This window comes from Enhydra lutris, unplaced genomic scaffold (genome assembly GCF_002288905.1).
Source record: "Enhydra lutris kenyoni isolate GAN:26980312 unplaced genomic scaffold, ASM228890v2 scaffoldscaffold14, whole genome shotgun sequence".
Lineage (NCBI taxonomy): Eukaryota > Metazoa > Chordata > Mammalia > Carnivora > Mustelidae > Enhydra > Enhydra lutris.
This window is the reverse complement of record NW_019154098.1, coordinates 29551751-29572443: the sequence shown is the minus strand read 5'-3', so window position 1 is coordinate 29572443 and position 20693 is coordinate 29551751. Positions and strand designations below refer to the sequence as shown.

The following is a 20693-nucleotide window of genomic DNA, read 5'->3' as shown; positions in this document are numbered from 1 at the left end:
ACCAAGACTCATAACCAAGGTCACTCCTGGTGAAGCCCTTCTGAGTGCTTACTCCTTTACATGTGTTTCCATAGCACCTTTTGCCCATTTTAGCACTTTGTGCATAGTATTGTTTATGGTATTCATTTTTCTATATAAAAAGGGCATTAAGTCTGGAAGCAGAAGATTTTAACTTCTTATATTTATATTTTAAAATAGGCTGTTTCTAAAATATAAGTTTATAGTTGTACTTTTATATAACTGTATTCTGGAAAGGTATCAGCAAATAAAAAAAAAAGCAATTGTCATGTTTGAGGTATCAGGGTTACTTATTTAAGGGAAGCATGGTGTGAATCCTTTTTATATTAAAGTCTTCTCTATTACAATAATCTGTTTCTCTTATAAATTGAGAATGTATAAACATCCCTATCATGATGATAACTGTTGTCCTGCCTTGTGCTAAATAAACATCCTAATGTAATTTTCAGAAATTTACACATTTCATTTGTCTCTAGATTACCAATTTAAGTGAATTCTATCAACAGTGGCAAAGATAATAGGCCTCTGCCCATTTTAGCAATAGTATCACACCACATTTATATTGTGTTCCTATTAAGAAGGTTGTTTTATGTGGAGTATATCACTGCAGGCAGCTTTTTTTTTATTTCTCTAGACCCACATATGTTATCATAAACCTAGCTGTTACTTTTTTAAAGCAAGCATTCTAAATATTCCTTTTTCTTTTTCAAGAGAGTTATAAAATACTAAGGTCAAATGAGCCTTCCCAAAATTTATTCAATCCAGGCAAATACTGAAAATGCATAAAGCTCGTCTCACCATGCATCTTTAAGAAACACTCAGTGTGTGTGTTGGCTCCAGGTCTGCCCGTGTCTGTGATCTGGACTCGTCTGGCTCATACTGCAAAGGCAGGGGAAAGAACTTTGATTTTACAAGAAGCAGTAACTTGGAAGCCAGGAGATAAGATTGTGATTGCAAGCACAGGTCACAGGTATGATGTCTTCTGGGCGGGATCACCTTCATTTAGGACAGAGATTTGTTAGACCATATAAAAGAGGGATGTTCAGAAGATCCACAACTATCTGATTTAAATTTGAAAGCTGTAATGAAGAAATGGGAACAGCCAAGAACCTGTTTGCCAAGTGTTAACATTGGGTTGAACGCCAGTGTGTTGTTTTTGTTGATTAATTTACAATAAGGAAAAGTATAAATTTGGAACTATAAAATATGTACTAATGAAATGTTTTTCATGGTAGATTCTCATATAAGATTTTGTTTGAAAAAAGCATTCTGCTATTAAAAGTCATTTAGAAATCTCTGACTTACAATCAGAGAAAGACAATTACCATATGATCTCCCTGATATGAGGAATTTGAGAGGCAGGGTGGAGGGTTTGGAGGGTAGGGAAGGAAGAAAATGAAACAAGATGGAATCCGGAGGGAAACAAAGAATACGAGACTCTTAATCTCACAAAACAAATTGAGGATTGCTGGGAGGAGGAGGGTATGGAGAAGGTGGTTGTGTTATGGACATCAGGGAGGGTATGTGCTATGTGAGTGCTGAGAAATGTGTAAGACTGACGATTCACAGACCTGTACCCCTGGGACAAATAATACATTATATGTTAATGAAAATAATTAATAAAAAAAGAAATTTCTAACTTAGACCTTTAGCTAAATCCATTAATGAATGCAAAAATGTAAATGAATAGCTTCATTGGGGGTTGAAAGCAGCTAGTGAACTCTTTCATATCTTACAGTCTTGGCAGTGGTTCCTATGGAGTAAGATTGTTAGTAATGAATCGAATCAAAGAGAAGAAATTATTATAGAATGAGTGATGATTAACATGACCTTTTACATGTCTGACATTTTACAATTGAAATGGCTTATGACCTTTAATTTCTGTTTAATTATATGTATTAACAAGCAAGAAATAAAAGGAACAAAAGTTACATAGCTACCCCAAGTATATTGATGAGGAAAGAGAGCAAGAGGAACTTTATTTTTGCTTTATTATTCAAATTATGGGTAATAGCAAAATTGGATATGGTTATTCTTATCAGGTAACAAATAGTAATTTATGATAAGAAACAGCTAAATTATGTTAAGGTTGTGACTCAATTTAGAATTAAAATTCAAGATGGCATTTTGAGTTTGCCATTTTCCAAGTTAAAAATAGACTTGCAGATGTTAGGAAGAGTTAAATATATACTTAGCTTTATAAGCGCCCTTTTATTTCTGCCTTTGGAAGAAATTTTAATTACATAATGGCAAAATAAAAAGCAGCAAAATGACAGGGCTTACTAATAGAATAGAGAATTCTCATTTATAGCTTTCCTATATGAAATAAGAGGGTAAGTTTAGAATTTAGCTGAGGGATATTCAGTTTTAAGAAACAAAAATTAAGAAATTTCCGACCAAATTTAACTTGCTGTTCACGATTTCATTTGTAAGTCATATCTGAGAAATTGTAAAGTAAGTGGTCGAGAATACTCCTTCTAAAATTGATCAGCCTGGGTCCACCTCCAGCAAGACCATGTACCAGTCCGGCAGCCATATCATTTCAGCTCTTTGTGCTTCAGTACAACCAGAATGCTCTTTGTATCTGTTTCAGAATTATCGTAAGACTTAAATGAGTTAGTTTGTATAACTGCTTAGAGTAGAACTGGCTCAAAGTGCTATGTAAATGTTAGATTAAAAATAAATGTTAGATAGCATTACAAAGGAAGGAAAAGTGTTTCAGGTGCACACAACATGAAAGATGCTTTGCAGAACTTTCTTCTCTAAAGAAATCTCTGTATCATCGGAATCCAAGAGAATTTGGGAGAGGCCAGCCTAACCCCCTTTTCTATACCACCAGTGGGATCGGTGGTATTGATACACCTTTAGCTCAAGTGCCCTTCATCCTGAACTCCCTCTGGCTTCCTTTCCCCACAATTCCTTACCTGGATCTTTAGGTCTTGTGGGTTTCTCCATCCACTTACTATCATGAAAAACAACTTTGTTCTCCTATCCTTTCTAGCCACTTTCATCTTATCTTTTTATTTTTTAAAATTTTAAAAAGATTTATTATTATTATTATTTATTTATTTATTTTTATGGAGAGAGGCAGTGGAGGGGTAGAGGGAGAAGGAGAGAGAGTCACAAGCAGACTCTGTGCTGAGTGCGGAGCCTGACTTGATCTCACAACCCTGAGATCATGACCTGAGCCAAAGCCAAGAAGAGTCAGACACTTAACCGACTGTGCCACCCATTTTGTCTTTAAAAACATATATATATTAATTGCCTAATATTATGCCCATTTTTTCATTGCATTTTCCCTTAAACCCCTAGAGTCTAACTTCGATTTTCACATAAACTTTCTCGGTGACTTTCTGACAACCATCATCCTTCATTTCCCACCCATCACCAGGTTCTTTGGGTTCTGCCCTCGCAACATCTCTTTCTTCGTCTTTCCCTGCTCTCAGTTTAATTTAGACTCTGTCCCTCACACCTGGAATATGACATCACCTTCCTATCCACACTCCATTCCTTTGTTTTCTCCCCCCCCCCCACAAATCCGCTCTGCATTAATTCGTTGAATCCATCAACCACTGTTAGTGAGTTGTGCCTGGTACACTGTACTAAGTGCTCAGCCTACAGAATGACTTAATCTCTAGGGGCCTTACATGGAGGAGGAGCCAGGTAGTGGAAAGGGCGGGGCAGCAGACAGGCCGGCGGTAGCAGATGCGAGGGAACCGCAGTGTGGTAAAAGTGAGCCCTGACAGGGCATTGGGCAGAGTGTGCTGGGAACCAGAGGAAGGGCTGAGAAAGTCGAGAGAGGTGACTTTTTACCTAGTTTGCATGTGACCTCGTCATTTGAACTTATATTTAAAAGAGGGAAAAGACGTGTTAAGGGAGAGAAGAGTCAAAAAGGAATGTCAGGAGGACACAGAAATGACTCCCCTGAGCTTACCTCCTTTGCACCACCCGTACTGCAGCAGATAATGTACCACTGGGCACTGACACAGTCTCCTGAAAGTCAGGCTGCTTTCTACTTGGCCTCCTTAGCTCTGTGCCTAGAAAACAGGTGGGACATTCAGTAAATGTTTGCTGAACAATGAAATACGTGAATGAGTATTATAGAATTGATAAATCTTTTGGCTGTGGCTGCACTTAGAGGTGTACTGAAAAAGTGGTAGAGGGGCGCCGGGGGGCTCAGTGGTTAAGTGTCTGCCCTTGGCTCAGGTCATGATCAGGTCCTGGGATCGAGCCCTGTGGTGGGCTCCCCACTTGGCGGGAAGCCTTCTTCTCCCTCTCTCACTCCCCTTGCTTGTGTTCCCTCTCTCGCTGTCTCTCTGTCTAATAAATAAATAAATAAATAAGTAAATAAGTAAATAAAATCTTTAAAAAAAAAAAAAAGGAGAGAGAGAGAGAGAAGAAGTAGTAGAAATGAGGCCTCTGAAACTTTACCTCAGCCTTTTCTTTCCCCTACTCAGGAACCTGCAGTGGCTTCCTCTGTGAGGGCTTCTCAACTCCAGTGCTGTTGACACATTGAACCTGACAAGTCTTTGTTGTGTGGAGCTGCCTGTGTACTATAGGATGTTTCTAAAATCCTTGGCCACTCTCCACAAGATGCCAGTAGCACCCTCTGATTTGTGACAAGCAAAAATGTGTCCAGGTGTTGCCAAGTGTCTCATGGAGGGCAGTGGGAGGGGGGGATATAATCGTCCTCAGTTGAGAACCACTGTGTGTGATCTTCAAAGCTATAAATAAGTAGTTCTTTTGCATACTTTATAGGAATTAGTACAGTTTTCTGAACAACAGTAGCACTTAGAAAATACTGATTTAATTGAAATTCATTTGTAAAATGTATTTAGTTACTCTAAGAAAGACTTAGAGACCATTTTCAAATTCCTCTTCAGAATATTATGTGACATTTTAAAATGTCCTATATTACAGATGAAGTGCTTAAAGACCATAAGACCAAATGCTCTAAAACAAGATTATGTTGATTTAGATTAATTTTGAAAGTTTTTGTGTTAAAATTTTTACAGACACAGTCAAAGAGAGAATGAGAAAAGGACCATCGCATCTGTCTCTGCCGATGGCACGGAGATAATGCTAACTGATCCGCTAAATTACACACACTTGGGAATCATTGTCACACTTCCTGATGGAACACTGTTCGAAGCTAGAGCCGAAATCGGAATTCTTACAAGAAATATTTTAATAAGAGGATCTGACAACGTGGAGTGGAATAACAAAATTCCAGCATGTCCTGATGGATTTGACACTGGTAATTTTAGCAGCCAGAGTGTGTCAACTTAAATCGTTTCCAGGCATTGCAAAAACGGTCCCTGGGAGCAAAATCACCCCCAGTTGAAAACTGCCAGACTAAGCAAAGAAGCCCCAAATGGCAGTGATTTCAAATGAGAAAGATTTATTTCTCGTTCATGCTGCATGTGTCCAAAATGCTCACTGTAATGATTCCAAGATCTGGGCTGCTAGAGGCTCCCCCTCGAAAGAAGTCTCCATGATCTCTGGGACAGAAGTCATGTGATGGCCAGGGAGTCAAGCAACAGCACTTAATTACTTTGGTCCTGAAGTGACATGTGTCTCTTCCACTCAAGTGTCATTAGACAGAACTGATAACATAGCTCTGCTTAACTTACCACCGTTCTATGTGTGCCTATGTGTGGATGCAGATAGATAGATAGATGGGTGATAGAAAGATAGATAGATAGATACTTTTATGTAATAACTAATACCATAGATAGATGGGTGATAGATAGATAGATAGATAGATACTTTTATGTAATAACTAATACCATTACAATCCGGTCAAATACTAACAAACAGAGCTTAAGTATAGCCTTTCATTCAATGAGATAAATGAGGCAAGGCTCCTTGGATTCAGTGTCAAATAACCTATATTCTGATTCCAGTTCATGAAACCTCATTTCATCCTGTTTAAAATAAGAATATTTCCTGTTCTGTTCACTTACTACAGGTACAGGAATTAAGTGGCAAAATGCATATTCTAGTGCTATACAAATAGAAGATTGCATTATGTTAATTCCCAAACCTTGGGGCAAAGCTTCAGAGATGATAATACAAAATACCTTTATCAGTATTCATTCAACCATTCAAATATTTATTTAGTGTCTTTGAAAGATTCTATAATTGGTACTTTAGGAAATGCAAAGGGGAACAAGACAAGGTACATACCTTGCTTCCTATTTAGAGGAGGAAATGATATGAATGCTCATAATTATGTCACAGGATGAGATTAAAATGATATATGAATAAAAAGATGTAATTAGGTATGGGAGAAATCTTAAAATAATTAGAGGATTTTTGCCATGGTTTTTCTTTATGTCGTCTTAAAAATTATTTTTATAGGTGAATTTGCTACACAGACATGCTTCCAAGGAAAGTTTGGAGAGGAAATAGGAAGTGACCAGTTTGGAGGCTGCATTATGTTTCATGCTCCCATACCTGGTGCTAACATGGTGACTGGGAGAATAGAATATGTCGAGGTAAGAAGCATTACTGTTACATCACGATGGTTGCCGAAGGTTATCCATAAATGAGTAAACACTGAACACCTGCTGTCTGTCAGCTGCTGCTTATAATCTGGTAGAGGAGACGGATAAGTAAACACGCAGTTTTGAAACCCAATTATTCACCCATTTAATCATGCCAAAATTTTGTTTCTCTGTTTTTCTCACACACCGCATCAAATTCATCAACAAGTTCTATCCACACTGCCCAAAAAATGCAAGGACCTGTATCGAATCTCTCTCCACCACTGCTACCTGATCCCCACCCAAGCCACTGTCCCCTCTGACCTAACTACTGTCATGTTCTCCTAACTCGTCATCTCGCATCTACTCGTTCTCTAATAGAATCTCCACACCACAACCAAATGAACATTTTTAAGTATACATTAGATGTTGTTGCCCTCTGTTTAATGGCTTCTTATTACACCTAAAACAAAAAGCCCAAATTCTTCCCGTAGGACACACACAACCTGTCCCTCAGCCAGTCTCTGACTTTACCTCCTTTGATTCTACCCCTAGCTCATGCCATGCTGGCTACTTGGGCCTCTTTATATCCACTGACCATGCCAGGCATATTTCTGTCTCAGGTTCCTTGCCTTTGCTCTTCCTTATGCTTGGAATTCTCCTCTACCAAATGCATGTATGGTTCACATTCATTTCATTCAGTGTCTCCTCAAGGGTTCTCTCTTAAGAGAGGCCTTTCCTCACCACCTTTACTTAAAATAACTGCCCAAACCTGTTTTCCTTTATTTACTCATAACTCCTGACTTATATCTATTTTCGATCTCTCCCTCTAGAACAAAAATTCAATTAGTTCAGAGATTTTGTCTTTCTGGTTTTCTGCTGATTCTCATGTAGTTGAAACAGTGCTTGGCATATAACAGGTTCTCAACTGATTGTTAATTGAACCAACATATAAGTAAATTAATAAATACGCAAGTTTTCCCCAAGAGATTAGGAGCTCCTCTGTATCTTACTCATATTCAGTCTATATAATCAGAGTTTAGCCTAGTTTTTGTTAATATTCAATAGGGGAGGAGGAAGGAAGGAAGGTAAGCAGGTAGGTAGGTAGGAAGGAAGGAAGGAAGGAAAGGGGGCAGGGTGAGGGAGTGTAGGAGAGAGAGAGGGATAGTAAAATCTATAAATCTATTACACTGGAAATACCTATACTACAAATAACATATTGAGGGTGATAGAGTCCAAATCTGTATTTTATGAAACTTCCCTTCCTCCTAGAATATGTTACACATACGTGACATCTGAGATATGGACTGAGTGAGGTTGCCAGGGTTAATCTTTGTGTAGGTTATTATTAATAGTTAATTTTAAATGTTTAGATGAAGAATAAAAATAAGTAGGTGCCCTACCATCTTACTTCCTAACCTTCTGGGATCATCACACACACACACACACACACACACTTGTACACATACTCACACACTGACATCCTCTGTATTAAATTACTAGATCATAGACCTATTGAAAGAAAGCACAGCACAGTGGTTAATAATGGCACCAAATGTAGAATCAGACCACCTTGGATTTATTTATTTATTTATTTATTTATTTTTTTAAAGATTTGATTCATTCATTTGACAGACAGAGATCACAAGCAGGCAGAGAGACAGGCAGAGAGAGGAAGGGAAGCAAGCTCCCTGCCGAGCAGAGAGCCTGATGCGGGGCTTGATCCCAGGACCCTGAGATCATGACCTGAGCTGAAGGCAGAGGCTTTAACCCACTGAGCCATCCAGGTGCCCCCAACCTTGGATTTAAATGGAGTTTTATAACCATGAACAAGATGCTTAGCCTTTGTGAACTTCAATGTCTTCATCTGTAAAATGAAGTTGATGATCACTGGCTACTTGTAGGACCATGGTGACAGCGGTGATCATGCATACACAACACAGCACAATATCGGGCACATGGCAAACATTCAAGCAATGTTTCTGATTATTATATAAGAATCAAAGTGAAGGAGAAAAATAAGTCTTTGGGAGGTTTTATTTTGCTAAACATGCAAATTTAGTAATAGACTGAAGTGAAAAGCAGAAGATCCAAAGGTGGGTTTGTTCATTCATTTGGTAACAAGTATGGGCTGCTATATATTGAATAAAAGAATGTGGGTTGAAGGTCACACAACATTTTCAAATGATGAATGTGAATGCTATGGAAGATATAAATGTATTAATTATTATTATTATTATTATTATAATTATATTGGAGATTATTTTGAGAAAAGAAGACAGAAGCCAGGCACATTATGAGTCTATGTGTATCACTAATAGCCATGATTTCTGGGCTTGACAGATATTCCATGCTGGCCAGGCTTTCCGGTTGGGGCGTTATCCAATACATTGGCACCTGCTTGGAGATTTACAGTTTAACTCTTATGTAAGAGGCTGTGCAATTCACCAGACCTATAACAGAGCCGTCACCATCCATAACACACATCACCTGCTGGTGGAGCGGAATGTTATATATGATATCAAGGGAGGAGCGTTTTTTATAGAAGATGGTATTGAACATGGCAACATCTTGCAGTATAACTTGGCAGTGTTTGTGCAGCAAAGTACAAGTCTTCTGAATGATGATGTGACCCCGGCTGCGTTTTGGGTAACGAACCCAAACAACACCATACGACACAATGCGGCTGCTGGTGGCACTCACTTTGGCTTTTGGTACCGAATGAACAACCACCCCGATGGGCCATCCTATGACCGAAACATTTGCCAAAAAAGAGTTCCTCTTGGAGAATTCTTTAACAACACTGTTCATTCTCAAGGTTGGTTTGGACTGTGGATATTTGAAGAATATTTCCCCATGCAAACAGGAGCTTGTACTTCTACAGTGCCAGTGCCTGCGATATTTAATTCGCTGACTACTTGGAATTGTGAAAAAGGAGCCGAATGGGTCAATGGAGGTGCCCTTCAGTTCCATAACTTTGTGATGGTAAATAATTTTGAAGCTGGAATCGAGACCAAGAGGATTCTGGCTCCTTATGTTGGAGGATGGGGTGAAACCAATGGCGCAGTGATTAAAAATGCCAAAATAGTTGGGCATCTCGATGAACTGGGAATGGGGTCAGCATTTTGCACAAGGAAAGGCCTGGTTCTCCCATTTAGTGAAGGCTTGACTGTATCATCTGTACAGTTTATGAACTTTGACCGTCCCAAGTGTGTAGCTTTGGGAGTGACGTCCATCACTGGAGTGTGTAATGAGAGATGTGGAGGCTGGAGTGCAAAATTTGTTGACATCCAGTATTTTCACACACCAAACAAGGCTGGTTTTCGATGGGAACATGAAGCGGTACTGGTTGATGTTGATGGTTCCCTTACAGGTAAATGTTATGTTCTGATTTCTGATAATATACATTGTAAACATATTTGTGTTAACACAGAGAGTTGAATTGTCAAAGCAGATGCACATGAATCACAGATCTTACCCAGCACTGAACTTTGCGAGTGATTTGAGGACATGGGTCAACACTAGGCATAGATGAGACATTCTTTGCTGGAAGAGACCCAAATGGTCAAATGCAGCCTCCTAAAATATCCTTCTTTCTTGCATTTGCACTTGGCTCCCTGACTGATGAGTCCACTGCAAAGCCTTTGCATGGGGTCCTCTTGTCCCATGCTGAGCCCATACCCCACCCCACCCCCACTCCCCCGTCCCACCCCCAACCCTTCATCGCCCCCCGCAAAATGTACCAGGACTTTTAGATCTTGCTACTGGTACTATGGGTTACAGTAGCTATATGTTGTAGAGTTTGGGATCCTGTTTTGTTTTGTTTTTTAGTTTTCTTATATGATATAGGAAATATGTCATGTCCATCTCCTAGGTCACAGAGGACACACTGTCATTCCACACAGCTCACTTCTGGACCCTTCTCACTGCACTCAAGAAGCCGAGTGGAGCATTGGGTTCCCGGGGGCTGTCTGTGACACCTCAGTCAGCTTCCACCGTTTGGCATTCAACAAACCTTCTCCAGTATCTCTGCTTGAAAAGGATGTGGTTCTCTCAGACTCTTTTGGTAAGTGGAATATAATAGTTGAAGCGACTGACTTAAATATGGTTTTCTATTTTCATCACCATCTTTTTAAGTTGTTGGTCACTGTTTGGAACATGGGAAAAGTATATTTTTATCAGTCAGTAACCAGGCAGGAAACAAATAACACGCCCCAAAATGGGCATGTGAGGAGTATTGAGTAAATACATGGGCCAGCATGATGTTCTGCTTGCTCAAGAAGCCTCCAGACAATATTACAACAGAGAGTAGGAAAGTTAACATCATCCTTGGAGTAAGATGATAAGATATACCATCATCCCTGCCAGTGAAGGCAGACCCTTTTGATTATCTTTGATGATTGAAATGGGATGAGGGAGCATTTCTTAGGTCAGTAGCTGTATACCAGGTACCAAGGATTGCCGGTTTGCTCATCTGTTTCAGTAAAGCTACCATATTTGAAATACCAGATGAGCTCGACATCATTACCAGACTTGGTTGCATTAATTTGCTGTCATTACTCATGATCTATCTGGCATTTGCACCAGCCAAACGAGGAAGGTAAATGGGGATGGCCTTTTGGTTGAAAGAGGCAGGAGCCCACCAAGAACCCCCTACAACCTCACAGGGAGAGAGTCAGGGGAAGAAGTAGCTCATTTCACATTCCTCCTTGCCTTGCTTCTCCTTCTTGTGCCTCCCTTTATCCAAACTCATGGAGAATGGCAAACAATGGATCTGTAAGAAAAACAGTAAGTATGCAGCACCTGTTTTATCATTTATTATGATGTTATCAGTTATTATAGTTAATTTTAGAACATTCTTTTTTTTTAATTTTTTTTATTTTTTATAAACATATAATATATTTTTATCCCCAGGGGTACAGATCTGTGAATTGCCAGGTTTACACACTTCACAGCACTCACCATAGCACATACCCTCCCCAATGTCCATAACCCCACCCCCCTTCTCCCAACCCCCCTCCCCCCAGCAACCCTCAGTTTGTTTTGTGAGATTAAGAGTCACTTATGGTTTGTCTCCCTCCCAATCCCATCTTGTTTCATTTATTCTTCTCCTACCCCTTTAACCCCCCATGTTGCATCTCCACTTCCTCATATCAGGGATATTATGCGATAGTTGTCTTTCTCTGATTGACTTATTTCGCTAAGCATGATATCCTCTAGTTCCATCCACATCGTCGCAAATGGCAAGATTTCATTTCTTTCGATGGCTGCATAGTATTCCATTGTGTATATATACCACATCTTCTTTATCTATTCGTCTGTTGATGGACATCTAGGTTTTTTCCATAGTTTGGCTATTGTAGACATTGCTGCTATAAACATTTGGATGCACGTGTCCCTTTGGATCACTACCTTTGTATCTTTAGGGTAAATACCCAGTAGTGCAATTGCTGGGTCATAGGGTAGTTCTATTTTCAACATTTTGAGGAACCTCCATGCTGTTTTCCAGAGTGGTTGCACCAGCTTGCATTCCCACCAACAGTGTAGGAGGGTTCCCCTTTCTCCTCATCCTCGCCAGCATCTGTCATTTCCTGACTTGTTAATTTTAGCCATTCTGACTGGTGTGAGGTGATATCTCATTGTGGTTTTGATTTGTATTTCCCTGATGCCGAGTGATATGGAGCACTTTTTCATGTGTCTGTTGGCCATCTGGATGTCTTCTTTGCAGAAATGTCTGTTCATGTCTTCTGCCCATTTCTCGATTGGATTATTTGTTCTTTGGGTGTTGAGTTTGCTAAGTTCTTTATAGATTTTGGACACTAGCCCTTTATCTGATATGTCGTTTGCAAATATCTTCTCCCATTCTGTCAGTTGTCTTTTGGTTTTGTTAACTGTTTCCTTTGCTGTGCAAAAGCTTTTGATCTTGATAAAATCCCAATAGTTCATTTTTGCCCTTGCTTCCCTTGCCTTTGGCGATGTTCCTAGGAAGATGTTGCTGCGGCTGAGGTTGAAGAGGTTGCTGCCTGTGTTCTCTTCAAGGATTTTGATGGATTCCTTTCTCACATTGAGGTCCTTCATCCATTTTGAGTCTCTTTTCATGTGTTGTGTAAGGAAATGGTCCAATTTCATTTTTCTGCATGTGGCTGTCCAATTTTCCCAACACCATTTATTGAAGAGGCCGTCTTTTTTCCATTGGACATTCTTTCCTGCTTTGTTGAAGATTAGTTGACCATAGAGTTGAGGGTCTATTTCTGGGCTCTCTATTCTGTTCCATTGATCTATGTGTCTGTTTTTGTGCCAGTACCATGCTGTCTTGATGATGACAGCTTTGTAATAGAGCTTGAAGTCCGGAATTGTGATGCCACCAACTTTGGCTTTCTTTTTCAATATTGCTTTGGCTATTCGAGGTCTTTTCTGGTTCCATATAAATTTTAGGATTATTTGTTCCATTTCTTTGAAAAAAATGGATGGTATTTTGATAGGAATTGCATTAAATGTGTAGATTGCTTTAGGTAGCATAGACATTTTCACAATATTTATTCTTCCAATACAGGAGCATGGAACATTTTTCCATTTCTTTGTGTCTTCCTCATTTTCTTTCATGAGTACTTTATAGTTTTCTGAGTATAGATTCTTAGCCTCTTTGGTTAGGTTTATTCCTAGGTATCTTATAGTTTTGGGTGCAATTGTAAATGGGATTGACTCCTTAATTTCTCTTTCTTCTGTCTTGTTGTTGGTGTAGAGATATGCAACTGATTTCTGTGCATTGATTTTATATCCTGACACTTTACTGAATTCCTGTACAAGTTCTAGCAGTTTTGGAGTGGAGTCTTTTGGGTTTTCCACATATAGGATCATATCATCTGCGAAGGGGTAATGGTTATACCCATTGCCTTGGTGACTTAATGATATGAACCTGGCAGCCATTTCTTTTCTTCTGATAATCAGATGTCCAGAGTGGAGCAACATTACTTAAACTTTTAGAGACTATGGTGCAATAAACAGTATTTTAAGCACAGTAGCTGTGAAAGTTTTCTGAGAGGCTAAAACGAAAAGGAGCCAAAACATCAAAAGCAAATAATGTTATTTTATCTGGTGAGGTAGTATGTTAGTATTTCCCATTACTATGTTATAAAATAGTTATTTATGATAAGACTTTTAATCATATCTCCAAATACTTTATGACATACCTGTGAATAGATTGAACATTAGATTTTTATAAAATAGTCTAAGATAATTTTACAGTCTAAGAAAATATATCAGATACATAGAACCACCCTGGGTAAATTATTTTAAAGATACAGCATGATAAAAAAGATATATACCTTACACAATTAATTTTTAAGCAGTAATATTTAAACATTTTAAATATTTTGAAGTTTTTTTGTTGTTATTAGTGGTGGCGGTAGTGATGATTTTAGAGAGAATTTTGTGGGTTTATTTTTGATTCGACAAGTCTAATACTTCTGAATTTATGAGATTGTAGCTTTCTCTTTTTTTTTTTAAAGATTTTATTTATTTATTTGACAGAGAGAGAGATCACAAGTAGGCAGAGAGGAAGGCAGAGAGGGAAGCAGGCTCCCTGCTGAGCAGAGAGCCCAATGCGGGGCTCGATCCCAGGACCCTGGGATCATGACCTGAGCCGAAGGCAGAGGCTTTAACCCACTGAGCCACCCAGGAGCCCTGAGATTGTAGCTTTTTTGTGAAGTCTCTCTGTGCCTTTTTGCCAGATCCTTCTAGGAATGAAGATTTTTATTTAATTACTAAACTGAACACCTTGGTGGAAAGATCTATAAATTTATCTTCCTGTCACCCACAGAACTCAACACAAGACATTGCAAATAGTAGGAACTCAGTAACTATTGAATTGCAATGGAATTAGTTGTAGTACTCAGACCAAATTACAGAATAGAGAAAACATCACTCCAGGTACTTTTCTTTTTAGTGTGACATAAAAAAATAAAACAACTTTCATAGTCAAGAATATTTGAGGGGCGCCTGGGTGGCTCAGTGGGTTAAAGACTCTGCCTTCGGCTCAGGTCATGATCCCAGGGTCCTGGGATCGAGCCCCACATCAGGCTCTCTGCTCAGCAGGGAGCCTGCTTCCCTTCCTCTCTCTCTGTCTGCCTCTCTGCCTACTTGTGATCTCTGTCAAATAAATAAATAAAATCTTAAAAAAAAAAAAAGAATATTTGACTCTTTTTTATCTGCATTAAAGCCAAATAAAATGATTTAGTAGTAAAAATTGAAAACAGAAAAAATAGAACACTTGTTTTCATTTTATATATATATATACTAAATGAATCAAAAGTTGAACAAATATCTAGAACAGTGGGAAATAAGATTGGATATATAATTTTACATATATCTTTAGATAATTTTATCAAAGTGTCTCATGCATGATGATGTGATGTGCATAGCTTTATGTGTATATGTGTGAATATATGTATCTTTATGAATATCTTTGTAAAGTTAGACCAGATGGCAAATTAATTTGAGACACGTACTATTAGTGATATTATAGACCAGATGGTAGATTAATTTGAGACCCTTATTCTTTGTAATATTTTTTTAAAATATCAACTTCAGATTTCAGTCCAAGATGCTTAAAATCAACATACTAAAAATGAGTGCTTCTGAAAAAATTAAGGAAACACAAATAACTATGAAAAATGACAATAAGTTTTTTTTTTTAATGTATTTATCCATTTTAGAGAGAAGGGAAGAGCACAAGAAGGGAGGGACAGAAGAACAGAGAGAATTCCATGCAGGCGCCCTGCCCAGCAAGCATGGAGACTGATGTGGGGCTTGATATCATGACCCTGAGATCATGGCCTTAGCCAAAATCAAGAGTTGAATGCTTAACTGAACCACCCAGGCACCTCACAATTAGTTTTATTTACAAAAAGAGAATTATCAAGCAAGTTCAGGTTAAAGTATGATTCCATGCATCAGAAAACTTCAGTGGAAGTTGGTTCTACCAAATGTAGAGCAAATTCTGGAGGTTTTGGATGATTTTCATGAACTCTTATGTAAGTCAGCTGTTGCTTCATGACAGACTATCCCCAAATTTAATAGCTTAAACCTACAATCATTGTTTTCACTCTCATGTCTGAGGACTGGATTGGTTGATTTTGGTTGTGCTCAGATAGGATGCCATGCTTGAAGGTGAGGATCCAATGGGCTTTGCTTCTCCCTCAAAGTTGAATTCAGTTTCCCACATGTATTTATCACAGAGCACAGGCTGAACGGAGAGCCAGCTACCCGGGCCAGGCTCTTTACATTGCAGTGGTAGAGGTTCAAGATGGCAAGCTTCATCCAGCAAATACTTCTCAGATGTTTATGACTGTCCCATCACCAACATCAACAGGTTAGGGAAGTCTACTCTGCACTCAAGGACGGGAAAGGAATGAATATTTACTGAGGAATCTAATCATAGTTCTCATACCTGGCAGGTCTTTTGGAACTGTATATTTTTAAGGTCTTTGCTCATGGTCTTTTTAAATATAATGCTAATTCACAAGCGTAAGAATTAATAAATTAATTAATTCCTCCTTGATATTGGAACTTTTTTGCCTATTCTTCAAAGAAAAAGAATGACAGTTTATTTCATAATCTTTCATCTAGCTTCCTCCCTGTAAATTTGCAAGGGAAGAGTTTGCAAATTTAACATGAAAGTCAATCAAAGATGAAAAGAGAGAGGGAATGGAGGGGAAAAAATAGAATATAGGCAATTAGTCATGTCTTCTTTATATTGTAAGAAATCTTTTCAAATCTTCATCTGAAGTTGTCAGGTACGCTTTCATGAACAAAGCATTACCAAATTAAGTAGGTTTTTTTCCCATAACAAGTAATTTAGGTTGCAAGTTTGTCGTTCACAAACCTTAGGGAGTCATGGCCAGTGTTCGTGGTAAGTCTGATGGTAGCCTCGATTCTTAAGAGCTTCAAATTAAAACTTTCTATTAGTACTTGTCATGCAGGTTTTGATAAACTCAACAAATACCAGAGAATCTAATAAAGAATTAGAACTTATATTTGCATACCCTATAAATCAAGCATCCTGAATTAATTAACTCTTAAAAGAATAACAATTTTATTTTAGATCAATGATATTTAAAGAATTGTGTTAATATATTTAAGCACTTCTGTCATAGTAGTCACTAATCATCAGGTTTGAATTTTATCTTCCCCAAGGAATAAAGACTTCATCCCAATTCAGGATTCCAAATGAGAAAGCACTTTATGTTTCAGTTAAGTGTAATATGAAACATTGGAACCTTCAGTTAACAAAGACATTTAGAATATAGTAATGAAATGCTATTCTGACATCTTCAGACACTTCCAAAGACTAGGCTAATTTTTCCCATTTGCACTTGTTTGTAAAAAAAAAGTTGTTTTCTAGAGGTAGAGATCACTGTTATTTGTTTTATATTCTGCTACAGGCACAAGTATTGTTCCCTTTCAGAAGAAACGACTGACTCATATGTCTGGATGGATGGCTCTGATTCCAAATGCAAAGCACATTAATTGGTATTTTAAAGATGTAGATCCCATAACGAATATATCCTATACATCAACATTCTATGGATTTAAGGTAAACAAAGAGCTATAAAGTTCATCTTCTAATAATGATGATTGTATATTATGCGAATACAGCCTACTTCCTATCCTTAGACCAGTTGTTAAGCCCAGAATGTGCTTGCCTCACATGCTGACCTGTCGAAGTCCTCACACACTTCATGACCTACCCTAAATCTAAGAAGCAAGCTAAAAACAGAAACTTTGTGAGGCATCAGAAGTAAGCCATATCTTTGCCATATTCCCCAAAATACTAAGCTTGGGTCCTCTTATTATTACCATGAAAGTAACTGACATTTATTGAGTGCTTATGATATTCCAGGTACCAGTTAAGGGCTTTAGAATTTGTATTTTAAAATATACCAAATATAGACAATGACAGGCCAATTCCTGTCATAGGTGTGCCCACCACCGAGCTCTATCTGGATCATTCTGTGAATGATCATTCTGTGAATGTTTCTGTGAAACATTCTGTGAATCTTTACTTTTGATTTTTTTTTTAGAGAAATAAACATTTTCGATGAAATGGAAGCCCCCTCTATGGCATGCCCTGATCTCATTCCCCACTCTCCACCTCCAGTGGTCACCAATGAACTGGGTGTTTTCATCCCCATTTGTGTTCTTCTACTTACACTGCATATGTATAGCCAAAAACAAGACCTAGCATTGTTTTAAATCTTTTCAAATACTACAGAAAGAAAATATTTTCCAAATACATGTGTGTGTGTGTGTGTACAGAAAACTATTTTCATTGCCTTCAGATAGAGTTAGCATTTTTGTCATAGGCATATAAAATGTTGCTAAACAAAATATGAATGTAGGATGACAAACTAAAACCAAAACTTAAGTCTAGATATAAGGGCTAATTATATGTCATCAAAATTAATGTATGTTATGCAGGATATTGACATATAAAATCATATTTGGGGGCAAACACTTCTAGGAAGAAGATTATGTAATCATATCTCATAACTTCACTCAAAATCCTGATATGTTTAAAGTTATTGACATGAGGAATGGCTCTTCAAATCCGTTGAGTTGGAATACTAGCAAGAATGGAGACTGGCACCTTGAAGCAAACACAAGTACTCTATATTACTTGGGTATGTATTCATTAGGCAAAAGTGATTATTTTATCTAATGCTTTGTCTAAAAGAAGAGAAAAATTGCTTAATGGGCAAATATGTTATACAGTGTCCTCTGTATAGTATGATTCAAGAAATGTTTGCTGAGTAAAAGGATTGGAGATTAAATTTATGTTGAAAAAGACCTTGAGTTGAATTAAGAGCTTACATTTTATGTTTGGAGATAATGCCAACATGGTTACAAATGGCCCTAACATTTATTTCACAAAATTAGAGGAAATGAGTACAAAGGAAGCTGTCAAATATTTTGTTTCATTTCTTAGTATTTTATTATTTGGCAGAACTAAAAAATATTCAAGAATAAATTTTGAGTTCCAAAATATTTTTTTTGTCAAGACATTTTGTGTGCTTCTCAATAAGACATGTGCTTTTCATCAGAATTTTTTCATACATATCCCATACATTTGAACCTCTACCAAGTTATCTTCTAAAGAATATTTTCAAATTGCCATGATTTTGTCTATATTTCATCATCATATTAACTTAAATTGTTTCACTTTCAGTGTCAGGACGAAATGACATTCAGCAGAGCCAGCCCATTTCTGGGACCCTGGATCCTGATGTGAAAGATGTTGTTATTAATTTCCAAGCTTACTGCTGCATTCTCCAGGACTGCTTTCCTGTACATCCCCCATCAAGAAAACCAGTTCCCAGGAAGCGACCAGCCACATATAAGTATATAGGCCTTTTGTTTGTTAATACCTTCCATAGCACTTGATAGAATTCTTTTCACATGTCACTCTTGGGTGAGAAAATGATGTCCTCATCCTGAACGATGCCTTGTAAGTCACAAGTCGCTTTCACACTCAGTACTTCACATGGGCCTTATAACCACCCTGATGAGAAAATGGAAAAAATCTCACAAAAGGTTTTGTGTGAATGTTACTGGAAATCTTAGACTTGCAGAATGTTGAATATGGACTATTAGACCAACCCTCTTATGATAAGGTGAGAAAGCTGAAGTCAGTGACCTTTAGTGAATTATCCAAGATCACAGAACTTCTTGATGACACCTCCAGAATAGCAAGAGAAATGAAGTCTCCTCTTAATCCAATCCTTTCTTAGTAGGTCGTGTCTTTTTGTCTACAATAACTGTCATGGCCAAATCTCGAAATACAACTTATTTAATTTTGTTTCAAATGTGTGATCCCCTAATATCTGTTAATTCTTACAGTTAAAAATGATTTTTCTATCTTTGAAACTTACATAACCCTTTTTATTTTTCATGTGGAACATTACTCTCTACCTTGTGTTATAGTAATCATCATACATCATGGAACTAGCATGTGATAGTTGGTACTAGTCTTTTAAGGCCGTTAAAGGTATTATCCTGATTTGATGTATATTTGTATCTGTTATGGACAGATGGTAATCATAAAAATAGCAATTGTGTTGAAAAAAGCTAACATTTAGTGGGCACGTAATAACCCGCTTCTATGCATCAAACACAACTCAAGTGTTTTTTATGACTTGAATTACATTCCAAAATATACAGATACAGCAGTAACTATTGTACATAAGAATAATAATTGAATTTTTTGATATATTAATTTGATCATTAAAAAATATTTGAGCACCTGCTATGGCCCAGGCACTGTGCTGAGCACTGGAGAGTCAATTGTAAACAACACAGATGTGGTCCTGGCCCTCATCACACTCCCATTCTAACCAAAGAGCTAGATGCCAACACAAGCAAGCAAGGAAATAAAAGAGTAAATGAAAAAAAGTACATGAGTGTGAATTGTGATAAAGGTTATAAGGGGAATGGACAGGCACCTGGGACAGAGAGTAGTATGGGAGGGACCTCCTTTTGGTACGGTGATTAGGGATAGTCTCTCACAGGAGGGGACATTCCAGCTGATACCCAGAGGGTGAGGAAGAGCTGACCATGTGAAGGGTGGGGGAGGAGTGCTCTAGGCACAGAAAGCATCCTAGGCAGAGGCCCTGCTGTGGGAAAGAGTGTGGCATATCTAAGAACAGAAAAAAACAGCGTGGCTGGACCCCCGTGAGCAGAGGAGAGTGGCCTGGAAATGGTGTTGGAAACAAGTGGAAATCAGACCAGTCAGGTCATGCAGGCAGTTAGTCTTAAGAAGTAGAAAAAGCTTTTAAATGATTTTCATCTGAGAAGTAACGTATTCCAAATTACATTTGGAAGGACCACTTCTGCTGCTGTCAGTATTACAGAGGGGCAGTGGAGAGAGCAGGAAGGCTCATGAAAAGACTTCAGAGAGCTGTATAAGAGACATGCCATCAGGGTATTGGCCAAGAGTCCTTATATAGTCTAAGGTAGACAAAATTATTGAAAATTTAATTAATATTTATTATGTACTCACATGGTAGATTTAGACTGGTCTAGACCAGGATGTGATAGAGGAATGTGTTGGTATGCTACATGTATGTCTTAACATATAGGTTCCCCCCATCCCTCACAGTATGAGTTCTGCTCACTAGAAATAGCTATAAT

At 38.0% G+C, this 20693-nt stretch overlaps 1 protein-coding gene across 1 annotated transcript in view; it reads left to right on the top strand.

Annotated features, from left to right (window-relative positions):
* LOC111146633 (PKHD1 like 1) overlaps positions 1-20693 on the top strand; it is a 183716-nt gene that overhangs the window by 82414 nt on the left and 80609 nt on the right. Inside the window, exons 46-53 of the mRNA XM_022502266.1 lie at positions 859-988; positions 5034-5275; positions 6382-6518; positions 8850-9879; positions 10381-10572; positions 16949-17100; positions 18028-18187; positions 18733-18904. Of these exons, the coding sequence (XP_022357974.1) occupies positions 859-988; positions 5034-5275; positions 6382-6518; positions 8850-9879; positions 10381-10572; positions 16949-17100; positions 18028-18187; positions 18733-18904 (2215 nt within the window). The remainder of the gene's footprint in view (positions 1-858; positions 989-5033; positions 5276-6381; positions 6519-8849; positions 9880-10380; positions 10573-16948; positions 17101-18027; positions 18188-18732; positions 18905-20693) is intronic.